This window comes from Ricinus communis, chromosome 7 (genome assembly GCF_019578655.1).
Source record: "Ricinus communis isolate WT05 ecotype wild-type chromosome 7, ASM1957865v1, whole genome shotgun sequence".
Taxonomy (NCBI): domain Eukaryota; kingdom Viridiplantae; phylum Streptophyta; class Magnoliopsida; order Malpighiales; family Euphorbiaceae; genus Ricinus; species Ricinus communis.
Genome location: NC_063262.1, coordinates 14662526 through 14680928, shown reverse-complemented (window position 1 = coordinate 14680928; position 18403 = coordinate 14662526). Strand labels below are relative to the sequence as shown.

Here is an 18403-nt window from a genome sequence, read left to right as displayed (position 1 = left end):
TTGAAGACAGTACTTACAATTAAGTCCCTAGTAAAACGATACTCTTATTCATCATTGTATTACTTGATATAATCGGTGCATTTTACCTTGTGCGGATAGCATGTATCAAAAATTAATGCAATTATTTATAGCTCAATTAAAGAAAAAAATATTAAACCTGTGAAAAAGATAAATATTTTTATATAATTATAATTTTTATTCCTTTACAGTTAAAATTGATAATACATAAACAACAATAAAAAATAAATAAATAAAATAATTAAAATTTTAAAAATATAATAGAATAATAAATGACATTCATTGATTAAATAATAAATAATAAATAACAAACAGTTGTTAATTATTTTTTTCATCTTTAATACATATATATTATATTAGATATGATAAAGTTAAGAAACTAAGACCAATTTGTGTAACTCATATTCCTTTGAATAATAGTCACTGCAACATCATTGTAAATAATCAAATTTGTATTTTGATTAATAATTTTGTATTTAAAGATTTTTTCTTTTAAAATCTTACTTGACGGATTTGAAAGGGGTAAAAGGAGATGGATATGTTGAATAAGAGCTTTTTGTGGGCTTCACTTGTGTAATCCACTTTCAAGATGAATAGACTTTAAACCAAGTCAAACAGAAAGAAAATGACTTAATTGACCTTTCTGGGAAAAGAAAAATGTTTCAATTGATTATGAAGAATGTTTCAACTGATTAGCTCATAGATGAGAGGCTAAAATGGGTCCTCAAACACGTGCGCTGAAGAACTAGTATGGGCTAGAAACAGCATTGGCTCCAAAATAGCGGGTAATTGCTGGAACCTGAAGACAACAAAAACGTTATAAATGTTTGATTTTGAACTCTAATCTCAGGTGGGAAAAAAAAAGTTTTATCAACGCGAGAGAGAGAGAGAGAGAGAGAGAGAGAGAGGTTGAATACAGACCCTAATCCCTCTCTCTGTCTCTCTAAATTTGACTGAAATTACCAAAACCCTAAATTTTAGTTCTGTTAAAGAATGAGCAGCCAGGTGGTTCCTCCTCCTCCAGGTCTGAAGAGAAACAGTCTGACTCAGAAGCGAGGTCCTTCCACATCCTCCAGGAAATCTTCATCGTCCCTCTCGGCATCTGATAATGGAACCGTTAACAAGCCATCCTCTCCTCCACCCCAATCGTGTGTTTACGTAATTATTTATTTGTGCTTTTGGATATCGATTGTTAATAAGTATTGATTTTGTTGTTGGGTATGGTGCAGCTCTGTTGTTGGCGGAGAGCGAACCGTGAAGAAGTTAAGGTTGTCAAAAGCTCTCACGATACCTGAGGGCACCACTGTCTCTGATGCTTGTCGGAGGATGGCAGCTCGACGCGTCGATGCTGTTTTATTAACTGATGCTAATGCTTTGCTTTCTGGGATTGTTACAGACAAGGTATTATTTTTTCCTAATTCCTTCTTTTTTTTTCATTTTCGCCTTTCTATTTTTTATTTCTTATTTTGGATATGTTTTGGCTAGGACATTTCTGCCAGAGTAATAGCAGAGGGATTGAGACCGGAGCAGACGATAGTATCAAAGATTATGACAAGGAATCCTATTTTTGTTGCGTCTGATTCATTAGCTATTGATGCTCTTCAGAAGATGGTCCAGGGTTAGCATCTATTTCAATGATTGATTAATTTTTGTGTTATTTTATTATTTTGGGTTTTCTATTAGGCTTGCCTGTACTGGATATTTATCTAAATTGCCTCTACTTGTGTGTTTGTGTGTGCGCTCTCATAATTCTATTCTCATTAGTGTTTGGACATTATGAACAGGGGAATTATTTAACTACTCAGCTTGATAATTTACACTAGAAAAAGAAAAGATATAAATTGGATGTAAAGGGCCTGAAAATTCTTGTGAAATCTTGCAATTGCTTTATTTTTTAAGATTATGAAGCATTTTTCAGACCTTTCTCCATTATATCCTAGAGTGACATTTGAATCTAAAGAAAAGCAATAAGAATGAAACCCAAGCATGCAAAGTTCTAAACAATTTAAGATGATCTGAAAATTTAGATGGTATAGCTTATGAGAGTCTTGTGTTACCATTGCCAATTTTGCAGCTATGGTCACCTTTCCATTCTATAATGCGTCCACCCTCCTATGGCTGTTACATTGAAGGAAGATGGCTAAAAGGGCTTAAAGAGTTTAGAATTTTATTTTATTATTTTGTGAAATCAGGCAATTAGTGCACTTTTAAATTTATCCTCTCAAAAGAAGATAAATAAATATATATTTTGGTGGTGAGCATTAATATTGCAGTCATGGATCAGATTCTCCTTTGCAATCACCTTTAAGCATATTTCTCGCTCAGCATCTCAGTTAATGGTGTTCATGTGAACAGGCAAATTCCGACACCTTCCTGTTGTGGAGAATGGCGAAGTTATTGCATTGCTGGATATTACAAAGTGTCTTTATGATGCTATATCCAGAATGGAGAAGGTGGCTGAACAGGGGAGTGCAATTGCTGCTGCAGTTGAAGGGGTGGAACGTCAATGGGGAAGCAATTTTTCTGGTAAATGAAATTTTTATATATGATAGAATTGTGTGCAATTAGAAAAAAGTATATTCGATAGTCAGTTACAGTGCTTTTATTTAATAGTATTTAAACCTATATTTTGTCCATGGAATGACATTTGATCCTACTTTTCATTTGTTTATCCTTACTGAAGTTTCCTCGGCAGATGAACAATGTACTTTGGAAGTACGTAAACTATGTTCTCACTTTCTTCTTGAGAGAATGCAATAGAACTCACTTACATTCATTTTTTTTATTGCTTTCTTTGTCATTCTCCATCTCAGCTCCATATGCTTTTATAGAAACACTGAGGGAGCGGATGTTCAAACCTTCTTTATCTACTATCATTGGCGAACAGACCAAGTAACTCTTGATCTTAACTTGCATTTGGCCTTTCTTTTTGGTAGAATCTTTTTATCAGCAGTGTCTAGTTGCATTTGTGTTACCAATTTTTTGTAGCCTTGCGTGTTTCCAGGGTTGCAATTGCTTCACCATCAGATCCTGTCTATGTTGCTGCAAAAAGAATGCGGGATTTGCAGGTTAATTCAGTTATCATTGTGACAGGGAACAAAATTCAGGGGATACTCACGTACTATTCTTGCTTCAAACTGCATTTCTTAAATAAATTATCTTTTAATGTCTTAGGGCACTAAAAATATTTAAAATGTCATTCAATATTTCTTTTTAATTTTTTATTGATGTTCACGTCTGAGATTTGATCATGTTGCTTTGCAGTTCAAAGGATATTCTCATGCGAGTTGTGGCACATAATATTTCTCCTGAATTAACCCTAGTGGAAAAGGTTCATTAGAAAAGAAAAAACTTTCGGTTTCTGATACTGCTTACTTTAGCTCAATGCTCTGTGGTTTTAGTCAGTCACATAGCTGCATTGCTACTGATAGCCACCATCATTGCTCTAACCATGTCTAGGAGATTATCTGTGGTTGGGGGATTGAAATTCTTCTAATATTAATTCATAAACTTGATTAAATTTGTATATGAGGGTGAATATTACCTGGGTATAATATAAAAGAAAAATTAGGCATTCTGATTTATCTATAACCAATATCCCATACTTATTTCTTATGCATAGTTTGTAATGCAGTCTCCTTGAAGCTGCCTTAGAAAATTAATTTGTTGGCCACTGGTATTTTTCTATCCCTAAGAAGTAGTCTGTTGACTCTATTCTATATAGATGCTTTTGCTGGCTTGTCGATCCATATTAACTATCCATGCTAAACCCTGTTCATTGTAATTTCACTGAACTGAAAATTGAACATCCCCCTTATAAATCCACTAGGTTGGATTTATTGTTGGGATAGTAAATATTTTAATATTGTTGATATAGTAAATATTTTAATATAGCGCTTTCTCCTTCCTCTCTTAAGTTGGTTATCATTATTATTTGCAGCTTACTTAATCCTTTATCTTCTAATTTATTGTAAATAAGGCTCTGTTCAATTTTATTGCTACGAGTTAACCTTCATTCGGTGTTTAAATCAACACTGCATATCTTGGTATTGGAATGAGTAGTGATAACATGTATGACCTTCAGAAACTTTTTATCATTTTTATGTTCTTACCTCTGTTCTTGGAATGCTTCAGGTAATGACATCAAACCCTGAATGTGCAACATTGGAGACAACAATTCTTGATGCATTACATATAATGCATGATGGGAAATTTTTACATCTTCCTGTTGTGGACAAGGGTGAGCATTACTCCCTTCAAATCTTAGAAAAGCAATCTTTACTTCAATTTACTTAACATCTTTTGTGCAGATGGATCTGCTACTGCCTGTGTAGATGTTCTGCAGATAACTCATGCTGCAATTTCTATGGTAAACTTCATTCCTTGAGCTGCAGGATATGATATTGATATGTATTTTTTGGGGTCCTGTTTGAGAGAAAAACATAGTTATTTAAGGTGCAAAGAGGTCAAGAGCCTAGTCATAAGCTGCAGGCTATGAGAGGTTTGTCACAAAAGAAAAGAAAATAAGAGAACTAATCAATACAAGTGCACAAACATTTTTTGTGGAAATCAAATTGAATCTATACACATGAATAATCCATGATTCCATTTTCATGACAAATTTTATGTTAAAACAAGTATATAAAACTTGACCATAGGAGATTGTGTGGCATAATTAACGATTTAACTTGGTAGGGCACAAAGATCATGGTAGAATTAATAACTAACATTTTGCAAGTCGATAGTGTAGTATGTCAAAGGCATTTAGAAAAGGAGAGAAGAAAAAAAGTTAAAATGATAAAGGAGTGAGATTGGGAGGCGGGTAGGCTGAGAGGCAGTAGAAGTAGAATGAAGAAAAGGGGTTGTTGGTTATAATGCTTTAACATAATGCTTTAATATAAGTGAATGACAGAGCACAATATTTTTAGTAAAAAAAACAAAAGGGAGGAGGACCAAGAAGGACTGAAATAAAACAAAGGGAAATTTAGATCGAAAAAGAGTAGAAAAGGGCCTGATTACGTATAGAAATCCCTCAAAATGATGTTTTCTTTCAGTTGTATAGGCTTTGTGCATGATCTAAAGCAACATGGGCTTCTTCCTTTTTCTAAGTTTTAATGTAGTTTGCCATGCGTGACAATCATGGTAAGTCACTTGCATAGTCAGATCAATATTGGTGATTTATAGATGAAGGAATACTTTAGAGTAAAGAAGGAAAAAGTAGTTCTAAATTAAAATGTACAGAGGCATGCCTAGGTGTGTGCCTCATTGACATTGCCTGCCTTTTAGTGATTGAGTTGCTAACCCTTGCGTCTTGCATCTGATGTGCACTTCTCTTTCGCCTTTTAATAACTATAGATGAAAGTGTTTATGCTTCATCGGTTCTTTGTTTGAGTAATTGAGACTTACATAATACTAATCCCCGCATGAAATGGTACGGCGAGAATGAATACTGCTTTATTTTTGTAAATGTAATTTGTGTGAGCTTGTGAAATTTTTGACACTATTATAGTACAAATGCATCCTTCTTTATTCTTATGTTCTTGTTTGTTGTATTGATGCCAAAATTATTACTATTGATTTAATTTAATTTGGATGGATTTTAGTTTAGATGATTTTTGGACATATTAAAATGTGAACTAAAGTTGGAAAACTAAGTAACACATGGAGAATAATTTGGTTGGAAATTCTGGAACAAATTTGCATAATGTTTGGGAGGCCTAATGATTAAAGAATTAAAAAAATAAAACATTTAATGCATTTTTAATTTTGTCCAATATTGTTAAAATTTTCAATTTAACCCTAAATTATTACGTTGCTCACAATTATAGCTAATTTAGCAAGTGAATCAAAATTTATATATAAAAGCTACATAATAATTTGGGTTAAATACTGTTTACCCCCTGAGGTTTGATTTAATGCACAAGTCGGTCCCTGTATTTTTTTATTATATCAAATCCCTCTTAAGTTTTAATAAAACTAACTACTATTCCCTTCCCTGTTAGTCAGAGGACTAAACTGGTAATTTACGATTACAATATGATCCTTGAGCTTATTATCAAATATCAAACTCGTCCAAAATTAATTTTATTATCAAATTAGAGTGAAATCTTATTTTTAGCACAAATTAGTTTTAGTGTATAATTAAAATAATTAATTAATATTCTTTTACTTGTTTATATTTTTTATTTTTTTAGCATAATTTAGTCCTAGAAAAATTTAAACGTATTAAAAGAAATTATGTTTTGTTTAATATTATTAAATTACTGAGTAGTTTAATTTTAAATTTTTAAATAAAATAAACAGTTAAATGTCATTATTTTAATTAGACACTAAAATTAAATTATATTAAAAATGAAAATTTTATTCATATAATCTCATTTGAATAGTTGATAAAAAGCTCCATTTTTAATATACAAGATTGTCTTGATCTTCTTCATTGAGTGGACTTGTCAAATTCAACATTTCTTTTGTGAAGCTAATTGGTGTCTAGATTCTTTCGTTAGATTAAAACATGATTATTTAATTTAAGTTTTACTTTTAATATAGTTTAACTATAATGTGTAATAAAAATAACAATAGAATAATATTTTTTAACTAGAAATGTTTATTTTATATTTGCAACTAAAATTAAATTATTTTGTAATTTAATAATATTGTTGTAAATATAAGTAGTTTTAAAATGTTTAAATTTGCTTGAATTAAATTGTATTAAAAATAAAAAATTAGATCAAGGAAAAGAATATTAGTTAATTTTTTTAATTAAACACTAAAACTAACTTGTGTTAAAAAAAAGATTTTAATTTGATTTGATAATAAAATTAATTTTGGACGAGTTTAATACTTGATAATAAGTTCAAGGATCAAATTGTAATCTTAAATTACCAGTTTAGTCTTTCGACTAACACGGAAGGGGGGTAGTAGTTAGTTTTATTAAAACTCAAGGGGGTTTTGATGTAATAAAAAATGCAGGGACCAACTTGTATATTAGACCAAATCTCATGGGGTAAATAGTATTTAACCCTAATTATTTTAACATGTAAAAGAGAAATATGATCTATATTTTTCTTTCATTTTCCAATGCTGATAGGATACTAATATAATCTTTCTTAAGATTTTTCATTTTGCAAGAAATTTATTTTTATCTATTGACTAGTCAAAGAATTAATTTAATTTTTTCAAAATAAAAAATATTTACATTTGTTATCATCATAAATAAGTGAATCATCAAGTAATATAGCTAATTAGGGTTTGGACATATATATTTATTCTCATGTGCTAAATTGGCTATAATTGTTATCAGTGTTGCATGTTAGGCTAAAACTGATAAAATTAAATGATTGATTGGATTATACTTAAAAAAAGAAAAGGCTCAATTATATTCTATTAGTCTTAAGGCTTCAGAGAATTCATGTTCAAGTTTTCTTGTTTATTAATACTGGCCAAAAATAGTAACACTGTCAATTACAAGGAGAATAAATCCTTTATACATATTAGCTCCATTCTTTGGTTCTCAAGAGAAAATATTTCTAACCACTGTAGCCAATATATTGGAGTTAAGGCCTTTTATGTTATTTATTTATTGTTTATTTTTAACTGGAGTTCCATGACTTGCTATAAACATTTATCATTCCATATGATATGTGTTCTGGTGAATGTATGATGGGTGGACAACAGTGTGTTGATAAGCATCTCATTTTTGCTATTGAATAATATCATTATGCAATCCTAAAGTCAGCTGAACAAGGTAAAATTGAGTTGGAAATCCTGATTCTCTCTTTATTAATTTAATGGCTAAAGCTATAGCATTATAAAGCATGCCATGTCAACATAAACCATCTTCTTCAAGTACTTCTAAATTGCCTCATGTGCACTCCTACTCTTCAAAAATCTCAGGTGCCTACCCCATTTCTTCAGCGACCCTTTATTAATTTTTATTTTTTCTTCATTCTTATATATTGTAGCAGAGATGACATCTGTATGTGTCTAAGTTAATCCTTCCAAGCCTGCTGATTACTTCAATTAGTTCCTATATCATAGCAACTAAGTAAAAGTTATAATAGTGTTTGCTTATGAGGGAATGCAAGTGCAGCACTGATCGATATGTATAGTCATTGCTTGCTTCCGTTATGTTTTTATTATATTTTACCTGTTGTTTTTAGAAAGCCAGTTAAGGTGTTTTGAACCTTGCAAGGTTGAGAATAGCTCTGGGGCTGCTAATGATGTAGCAAACACAATGATGCAAAAGTTCTGGGATTCTGCCCTAGCATTAGAGCCCCCAGATGATTATGACACTCAAAGGTCTTTCCTGTTACATAATAATGCTATCTTGTCACCTGGTTATTTCGGTAACTGATCCTTAGGATGTTGAATTCAGTGAAATGTCTGCAATAATGACATCAGATGGGACTGACCTTGGGAAGTATGCTTATCCACCTGTCGGTCTTGGAAATTCATTTGCCTTCAAGTTTGTGGATCTCAAGGGTCGAGTGCATCGTTTCAATTGTGGTATGTTTTGATTTAAGACCATGTCATTAATTTTCATGAACTCATAATTTATTGCATTTATCAATTGAGATTAGAAAAGCATGTTCCAACTTTTAAAGAGGTACGTAATATGCAGAAGTTTAACTGTCAACTAATTTTGATACCTTGTGTATATATTTGTTTCAAATTATAATCAAGTGTTTGTGGTCATGTTTCTCCGTGTTTACTGTTTTTCTATTGCAATTAATTACAAAGTTTTGATACTTCTAAAAATGCTCATCATTAGTTAAAAAAGGAACTTCAGTAAAATCTTGGTTGGTTATTGCCAGTGTGCCACACATACTTCTTATTGTTCAATTTGTACTAAACCCTGAAAGTTCACCAACTTCAGAACCTCTGCCATCACCACCACCATGTCTTTATTGATTAAAATTTGAATTATCCATCAAATTTCTTGGAAAATAGGAAACACTCACATATTAAACTAATAATTAACAGTCAAAACTATTCCATACTATTTGTTTTTTTCGAGCAAGAAATCAAAATATTCTAACTTTTATTTCCTTATTTAATTTGGATCACCTATTTTTGATTTAGATTAATAAGCTGGACAACTTATCTTTTCCTCCCATTTTTGAGGAACATTGGGTCATTTTAGAAAACTATTAATACTTCAAGAGCAATGCAAAGAAAAGGAAAGGTGGTTCTAGTTTCATTAAGTTATAAGACTCAAAATGGAATAAAACAGTATAATCTGGCCCTTGACTTGCGAATTGACAAGCAACAATTTGCTGGATACTCCTGTCTTCGAACTAGTTAGTGATGAGTAGTTCTAAAAGTATTAGGATTTGGTCGTATAAAAGAAAAGAGTTCAAGAACTAATGCAAACAAGATTTATGTAATATTAGAATTTGTTATAGGGCTTGATAGGCTGGTGGTACAAGAAAACATTGCAGCATTATTGATTTAAGTTCTGAATCGATTGATCCAGATTGTAGAGCATAAGCAATTTAGAATGTTGAACTATAGCTAGTGCATCAAACCATTTGATCGAAATATCTTTGAGAGCTTCATTATAATTATTGTAATTCTACTTCCAATTTTGGGATTGAGATATATTTTATGTTGTTTTAAGTAGTCAACATAGAATTGCAATTTAAATTAAATAATTACAGTTGTAAGACATTGTAATTTTTTTGTATATTCATCTCATTCCAAAAAGTATTATTTTACAAATACTTTGATACATATGTATTCTAGGTTTTGTGTTTTGCTCCTACTAAGCAATTTGAAAGAAGCCTAACCTTATTGTATCATATTTAAAAACAATGAGATTTTCATTCCTGTTTTAGTTCCATCTTAGATCCATGCACTAGGTGACCTAGGGTTGATATGAAATGACCTTTGTTTGATTAGTTACTGATGATATATGACTAGGGAGATATATGACAAAACCACATCCCACGTTGACTTAGGGTCAAGAACACTTGAATCTTATAAGGTACTACCTCTCCCTTTTGGGGGCCCTTATAATGGATAAAGCTGTGAGGCGGCAAATAGAAAAGCAAACAATACCTTAGAAGCGGTTCACGACCTATCCTATGGAGTGGTCCATTATCAGTTAACTATTAACATGAAAGGTCCATTGATTTCAACACAAAATCGCATGATTATATGCCTTTTTATCCTTTTCTTGTCTTCTTTAAGAGGCAAAAATATGATATTAATATCTCACACACACACACACACACACACACACATATATATATATATATGTATAATTGCCGAAAGTATCATGTACTTTGCACTTGTTATCAAATCTAGTATGTAGTTATTAAATTTTCCATTTCAGCATTATACTTTAACATTAAATTCATTTTTGGCCTTTGGCAAAATTATCTACCAAATTTACTGACGTGATGTGAACTCTGACAACTACATAGGATATTGATATTGAATTAAAAGAAATATTTGGGTCTTAAGGATCTTTTATGTGTGTTTTATGTAAAATACTAATGTATTTTATTTATCTTTATCTCAAAATATTGAGAAAAAGGGCAGGGAAAAAAATTCATGGCACAGGATACTAAATGATGCAAAACTTAATGAAAATACAACATGAATAAATGGATTCATCATTTTATTTATAGATTCATTTATAACAATGTTTTTATCCCATTAGATTAGAGACTAAATTTTACATTTAATTACATTTATAGATTACAAGAAAAGTTTGATCCCTCCCTTTTCAGTAGTTGGTTTGATAAGACAGGCTATATTAATGACTATTCCTGGCCAATTTTTTTTTATTTCTTTAGATGTCTTACAATTGCTGTATTTTCATTTATCATTTCTGTATTAATTATATTGATTTTGATTATGTCAACTAGGTCATGTTTTTATCAGTCATGATTCGTGAATAGCAGTAAAATAGTGCTGGTTATATTGTAGTTGTTTTGTACTTGAAAGTCTTATGTTTAGCCTTAAGGTTTACAAATATTTTTTTTGAAGGAAAAAATCTCTTAGGCCTTGTTTGGATTGAGAGTTTCTAGATTCCATTGATTTAGCCAAAATTCATGGATTTAAAATCTATGAATTTTAAAAATTCCATTGTTTGAATTAAACATAAATATTATGTATTTTTGTTTAAAGTTAAAGATAATTCTTGAGATAATATAAATTTATTAGAGAGTAAGAAAGTATTATAACAGTCCATTCTTTTAAAATGTCGGATTTTGAAATCTCCCACCTTCAAGGTGGGAAATTAAAATCCTAAAAAATGAGGGATTTTGGAGGGTGAGAGATTTCTTAAAATTCATGAATTTAGACCACTTGTTTCCTTGCCAAACAATGGATTTAAGTTAAATCCATGGATTTTATAAAACCCCTTATTTAAGATCCCTCAATCCAAACAGCCCCTTAATGTTTAATGCCCAATAAATAAAAAATCCCGGTGTATATCATGATGAATTTAATGTCGCTAAACCATGACTTGATCTTATGTTGAAAAATAATGTATGTGATATATCCTATTGATGACAATGCAATATATCCATCAACACATTTGCTGATATCAAGAAGCTTCAGTCCATGGTTTAAATGCAGTAAAGATATTAAGTCAACAAACTAAAAATGTCTTCGAGAAAAAAAATGGGACACCAAAAGAATTGACTGCCGAGCCGTATGAGGTAGGAAACTCTCAAGTACGGTTCTGTAGAGTGGCAGTGAGGGTGACTTATCTGTCAACTTTTCCAAAGGTTCACAGTGGTGTCCTATTAAATAGTCATTAGGTTATTACTTATATCCCAAGACATGAGTGGATGTGCACTACTTTAGCATGGGCATATTAACCTGCGACATGACAGATTTATTTTGCAGGAGAATATCATTACATGATTTGGATTTGGATATGGTTACAGCAAATCTAACCTCTCTTATTTTACTGGGTGGAAAACTGATGCTATAAAAGAAAAATAGCAAATTGACATCTTGCTAGTTTGCTATAGTTTCAGTTACAAAGGCATATTTTACTCCAGGCCCTACATAATGTATCTCAGTGAAATATCTGATCAAACGCAGAAATAAAGCTTTTATTTTGTCTTGGGCATTTTTCAGGCACTGAGAATTTAGATGAGCTTACATCTGCTTTACTACAAAGGATTGGGGTTAGCCTTGGTCAAGAACATCCTCAACTTTTGGTCGGGCTATATTTATGTGATTTGTTTTGTGTTACTGTTTGACTTTTGTGTTATGCTTATTTATTTAGTTTTTTTTTCTTAACTTTTTCCAGTATGAGGATGATGAAGGTGACAAAGTTTTACTCGTGACTGATGGTGATCTCATCAGTGCTATTAACCATGCTAAAACAGCAGGATTGAAGGTAATGATTTCGAGTATGATTTTATTTGGATGAATGATACCAAATCGATGAAGCACCACATAGGTTGAACCAACACAAGAACCAAAGTGTGAAGCCAAGGAAAAAGAACGAAGCACAGAGCTAAGGAGAATAAACTCTTAATTGGTCAAATCATAACGTTACAGAAATAGCTTAGCTTGCTTGCATGACTATTTGTAAACTAAACTGAATATCACATCTACTAGGATTAGAAATTTTGACCAGAATTATAAACCAGCATTACCAACTAGGAAAGTTCTAAATGACTATGAAATAGGATAGAAAGACTATGAATATAAATATTCGTAATGACCATAGAATTCATAAATAATACTAAATCCTAAGCTTTCTAAGTAGAAAATAATAAGACAAATAATTTTTAAATACAATATTCTTGATCTACATCAGAAATCGAATTGTTAGGCCATATATCTGATGCCATTATGACATTATAATACATGTACTAAGCCGATATTTGAATTTCCTGTTCTTCTCATTGAAATACTGAGATACCTGAGCCATCATGCATGGCAGTTCTAATGTGCAGAGTTATTTTTTGTGCATTTAGTTCTAATGTCTTCTTTCCTTTGTGTGACTCTGCAGGTTCTAAAGTTGCATCTTGACTTTTCTGATTCAAGTCGGCCAATAAGATCTCAGCCAGATACAATGACAACCCAGAGGTCTAGATGGGGGTCTTTCCACTCTGCTATCCTGGCAGGTGCAGTTGTATTAACAGGCATTGGTGTGCTGGTTTACCTAAAGCGCTCAAAGTTGTGATGTGAATTTTTCCGACTTTATGAATTAAAGGTATTGGGAGCTTGATCATTTTAGGGTTCTACCAACATCTGAATATATTTTGTTGGGCATAGTTTGCGGAAGGAAACAAATTTTGCTGAAATCAGCGTTATATTGTATTAAATGTAGAGTACACAACTAGCAATGCCCATTATGCTTTAACCCGCAATGCTGTTGCAATGCAAGCTGGGCTGCATTTTTGCGCACAGGAAATAATTTGACTGATAAAAGCTGGAGTCTAATTTCTAGTTGTAAGCATGGGTAATTCAAAGGTAAATGATATCATGGATTCAGGTCCACATAATATTGTAAAGTTGATTGTCTTACACGTGTGGAGGGATGAATTATATAATATCTTTTTTTCTTTAATTTGAGATCAACATATAATGTATAAACACTTTTCCATTGTTTGGTTGTTTTCTCAATCGTATTTAGTTTAATGTAATTTAATTTATTTGTCTTTTAAATAATAAAATGGTCATGTCAAAAACTAGTTTATTATAAATTCCAAAATATAAAAATCATATTTGATATTTGGTAAATTAATAATTTTGTTTAATGTTAAATTTAAAAAATAATTTTATTTTTATTAAATATTAATTATTATTATTTAAGATTTTAATTATTGTTATTTATTTCATTCTATGTTAATTGATATTTTTTAATATTTTACTTAGATTAAAAAAGTATTTAATATGTTTAATTATAGGGAATAAATAGTTAAGTTAGATTAAATTAGGTTGAATGCATACACGACCCCTTTAATTATTCGAGAATAGTGACTTGACTTTTTGAACTTTTGTTTGGTTCTTATAGCTATTTGATCTAGTTTTTTTAAATTACGTAACTCTTATTTGGATGTTATTGAATATATTCACTCCAAGTTACAATATTTTTTTGAAAAATTTTATCAAACATGATTTGTGGATCACATAATTACCCACATTTGAATACATATTAACCAAAGTTGATGACACAGAGATATGGGGATTTGAGATTTAGTTCAGATATCTATATGATGCAAACCCAAAGCCCAAGGAACTTAGTAGCCAATTGAGTTGAGGAGATCAAGTTCCTAGCCCAAGTGATCCATTAATCATCAACGGAGGCCTAATTACAAGAGCTAGAGTCAAAAGAATGAAGAAGACCTTAAATGGCTTATCCAAGGGAGTTGGACCAATGCACCTAATCCACTTGAAGAAGTAGAGTTAATTAAGCCCGGTAGTGTTATTAATTTAATTAATCTATTTGAGCCAAGTTCACTCTAGTATGGACTGAAATTATACACAAGGAGGAAGGGAGGGCCGAATTATCTAAAGAGGAAGCTTGGCATGTTGGTTAAAGAGGAAACTAAGATTGGCGCATTTCCTAGTGTGTTTTAACCTAAGAGGCGCCAACTAAAGAGGGAAATTTCAAGAGGATTCGCCACCCTCCTTATTTAGTGAAAAAAGTTTATTTTTCTTGTTTTATCATTTAGGACACATTATAATAATGCTTAATATACTACCTAGGCGTGTTTTAGGAGGAATTAAAGGGGGAGGAGCCATTTTAATGGATTACAAATATCTCCTTGATTTGCTAAGTCAATTAAATTGCTTATTTTGCTATTTACGAAGATTCTAATTTAGGCTTTATTTATTATTTTCTATCTTAGGTTAATTCCTAATTGCATATGGGAATTAGGTTTTGTTTTTCTCTATTTAAACTCATTGCAGCTGCAAGTTTCAAGGGTAATGAATATTTTTATTTTGACTCCATTGTGAGAATTCAATTCTTGGTTCTTTTAAGAGCTTGTGAACTTATCAAGACTTGTCTTGTGGCGTCCCTTTGTGATTTATCACTCACCTTCTTTCTTAATCTTGAGTGTGGCGTCCAAAACCATTTCTATATGAAGGTTCACACTTCTAGTAAAGTGTTTGGTCGATGTCCTTATTCTTGAATATGACTTTAGACGTTCTTGGCAACAATTTCACAACGTGACTCTTGCAAATCCATCAAGAATCATATCATTTAGTATCAGAACTTTGGCTCTAAATCATATTCGGGTTGTCTTTGATTATTTTCATTATTTGTTTGTTAAAAATTTATACTTTACATCTCTAAATTCCTTCTTTCACCATTCTTTCAAAACCTAGCTGCCACCTATTACCCATATCACAAATCCAAAAGATTTGGCTTTTAATTTTATGTTCTTTGTTTCTTTGATTCAAGTTCAGTTATTTCAATTCAGTTACTAATAAAAAATAAGAAAATAAGAAGAAAAGAAAAGAAATGAATATAAAAAAAAGAAAGCGAAAGTAGTTTTGGATCAAGAAAGAAACACAAGTGTGTTATGTTCCTTCAATTGTGAGATTTGGTACATTATTCAAGTTATTGAGGCTGTTTTAATTGTTTATTTATTTCTGCCATATTTTATTACTTTTACTTCTTAATTGTTGTTACTTTACCTTTAACCCCTTTCTTTGAACCTTTCTTTCTTAAAAACACACTACTTAAGCTTTTGAAAGATTTTGAGTGACTTGTGTCAACTGAGCTCTAAAAAGGCTGTTTTGATTGAAAAATACTTGGTTCTTACAAGACCTATAGAAAAGAATTAGAGTGAAGAAAGGCAAGAGTGTGAGCTTAAAAGAGGGTAAAAGCCAATTTGTGTAAAACATGAGAGTGTGACCTTTTTTTTTAGTGCAAACACGTAAGGGAGTGGAAAATAAAGGTAAAGGATACAGAGGAGGAAACAAAGGATGTGGACCTAAAATTGTACATGAAGGCTATATACAAGGGACCTTGGAACAACTCAATCTAAGATTCGAGGGCATGGATGAGAGGTTGGAGAGAGTGGAATCAAGCTCCTAAAGGGGGCAACCTAGGCGTCTCAACCAACACAATAGGAGGTCGAGGTACACCCATGACATGAACCATGAGGAATATGATGATGAAGACTTTAAAGAGGTAGAACGTGGGTCTAATGCAAACTGGGGCAGATTTAACTATGATAAGAAACGCGTAAGAAGGATAGATGGAAATTTAGGAAACATCAAGATGAAAATCCCAACCTTCCAAGGAAAGAGTGACCTTGAAGCTTACCATGAGTGGGAGAAGAAGGTAGAGCTTGTGTTTGATTGCCACAACTACTATGAAGAGAAAAAGGTAAAATTTGTCGCTGTTGAATTTACTGATTATGCAATTATTTGGTGGGATCAACTTGTGATGAGTAGGAGGAGGAATCGAGAGCAACCTACTCAACTTGGGAAGAGATGAAGGCAGTCATGAGGAAGCATTTTATTCCTCAATAGTATCATAGAGAATTGCACAATAGATTACAAAGTCTAATACAAGATCTAAAAATGTTGAAGAGCATTACAAGGAGATGGAAGTTGCGATGATTTAGGCTAATATAGAAGAAGACCACGAAGCACAATGGCAAGGTTCTTGCATAGATTAAACCGAGACATAGCCAATGTGGTCGAGCTTCAGCGTTATGTGGAGATGGACGATATATTGCATATGGCCATGAAGATTAAGAGGCAAGTAAAGAGCAAATGAGTCAAGACCAATTCGGCCTCAACTTCCTCATGAAAGTCGAATTGGAAGAAGGATGAAAAGGCTGTTTTTAAGCCTAAATTTTAGTCTTTCAAGGATCCTAAAGTGGAGGGCAGCAACAAATTCCAAAGTAAATCCACTCCTCAAACATCCAAAACTAGAGATATTAAATGTTTTAGGTGTTTAGGAATGGGCCACATAGCTTCTCAATGTCCAAAAAAATGAGCCATGATTATGAGGGATAATGAGGAAGTGGAGTCCGAAAATGAAGAAGAAGAAGAGATGTCACCTCTAGAGTATGCTGAACATGGTGATATGTTAGTGGCAAGGCGAGCATTGAATTTGCAAGCAAAAGAGGAAGAGGTACAAAGAGACAATATCTTTCATATTAGATGCTGAGTCAACGACAAGGTATGTATCATGATAGTTGATAGGGGTAGTTATACTAATGTAGCTAGTATCGAACTTGTTGAGAAATTATGTTTGCCAACTTTTAAACACCCTAGGCCATATAAGCTTCAATTATTGAATGATTGTGGTGAGATTAGAGTTGCTAAGCAAATACTAGTGTCTTTTTCCATCACAATGGCGTAACAAGATCTTGGAATTCAATGCTTGGCTTGATCTCCAAATGATAAATCTTCAAGCTAGTCTCCAAGCTGTCTTAACAGAATTCACATCAAGGTTCACTGGCACATTACGGGAATGGTTCTCTCACCTATCTGAATATCAACAGCTTCAATTTGTTCAACTTGGTTCTGTCACTCAAGCTCTAGCACAAATCCATCAACAATTTCTAGGAGACTACAATTTAATTTTCAGACAATGGAAACAAGAGTACTTTGATCGCAAATGCTGTTCCATGAAGAGAAAAGATCTAGAAGTTCACTATGTTCATATGTCCAAACTCTATTATGAACTCGCCGGGCCCAATAGTGATGATCTCAAGTATACTTTTGTCAGCTCTCTGCCTGAAGAAATGCAGCCTGAAATTCAACGCATGATGACAGAAACTCATAGAGATATCACTCATATTTCTCTCGGAGAAATCTGGCAATTCACCTTGGCCACTCTAGACAAGATGTGTGAACAGCAGAAACTTTTCAAAAAGATTGCAAAAGGAGAAGCATTGCTAAGAAACTTATGCAACAGGGATTATCTCTAAATCAAATGCAAAGAGAAGCACTGTGGCTGCAAATCAAAAAAGAAGAAACATTTTTCTTCTTATTCCAAAGAGTCTTCTTATTACAAGCAAAAAAGGGGAAGAAAAATGCGCTGGTTTAAGAAGAAATCAATAAACAAGCGTAAATCGGATCGGTGCTACATCTGTGGCCAAAGAGGGCACTATGCAAAGAAATGCCCTAATAAGCCTAAACAGACTGTTGCTCTTCTTCATCAATTAAAAGATTCATGTCCAGAAGATCTGTCTGACCATGATCTTGAATCACTTTTTTCAGAAGAAGAAATGGCTTCTTCCCGGACACTCTTTGCCTAAACAGACTGTTGCTCTTCTTCATCAATTAAAAGATTCATGTCCAGAAGATCTGTCTGACCATGATCTTGAATCACTTTTTTCAGAAGAAGAAATGGCTTCTTCCCGGACACTCTTTGCCTTTCCTTGTTCGGATACCAGTACAGATGAAGAAAATTCTTCTGATGAAGAAACTCCTA

General features: G+C 32.3%; 1 protein-coding gene across 3 annotated transcripts; it reads left to right on the top strand.

Moving 5' to 3' along the window:
- Positions 1-691: 691 nt before the first annotated feature.
- Positions 692-13602, top strand: LOC8282117 (CBS domain-containing protein CBSCBSPB3). 3 transcript variants are annotated; one of them, XM_048376658.1, is made up of 14 exons: positions 692-1166; positions 1248-1419; positions 1504-1636; positions 2374-2544; positions 2850-2910; positions 3023-3136; positions 3283-3349; positions 4153-4258; positions 4329-4387; positions 8210-8316; positions 8393-8523; positions 12118-12200; positions 12293-12382; positions 13004-13602. In XM_048376658.1, the coding sequence occupies exons 1-14, from the start codon at positions 1012-1014 to the stop codon at positions 13175-13177; spliced, it is 1623 nt and encodes a 540-aa protein (XP_048232615.1). In that variant the 5' UTR covers positions 692-1011; the 3' UTR covers positions 13178-13602. The 3 variants fall into 3 exon arrangements, with proteins under 3 accessions (XP_048232615.1, XP_015580161.1, XP_002528012.1); XM_015724675.3 differs by having other exon boundaries at positions 692-1176; positions 2832-2910; XM_002527966.4 differs by having other exon boundaries at positions 693-1166; positions 2832-2910.
- Positions 13603-18403: the final 4801 nt, after the last annotated feature.

Coding starts and splice junctions, on each gene's coding strand:
- LOC8282117 (XM_002527966.4), top strand. CDS start 1,012: ATGAGCAGCCAGGTGGTTCCTCCTCCTCCAGGTCTGAAGAGAAACAGT. Junction 2,911..3,022: donor ATCATTGGCGAACAGACCAA/GTAACTCTTGAT, acceptor GCGTGTTTCCAG/GGTTGCAATTGCTTCACCAT. Junction 12,201..12,292: donor AAGAACATCCTCAACTTTTG/GTCGGGCTATAT, acceptor AACTTTTTCCAG/TATGAGGATGATGAAGGTGA.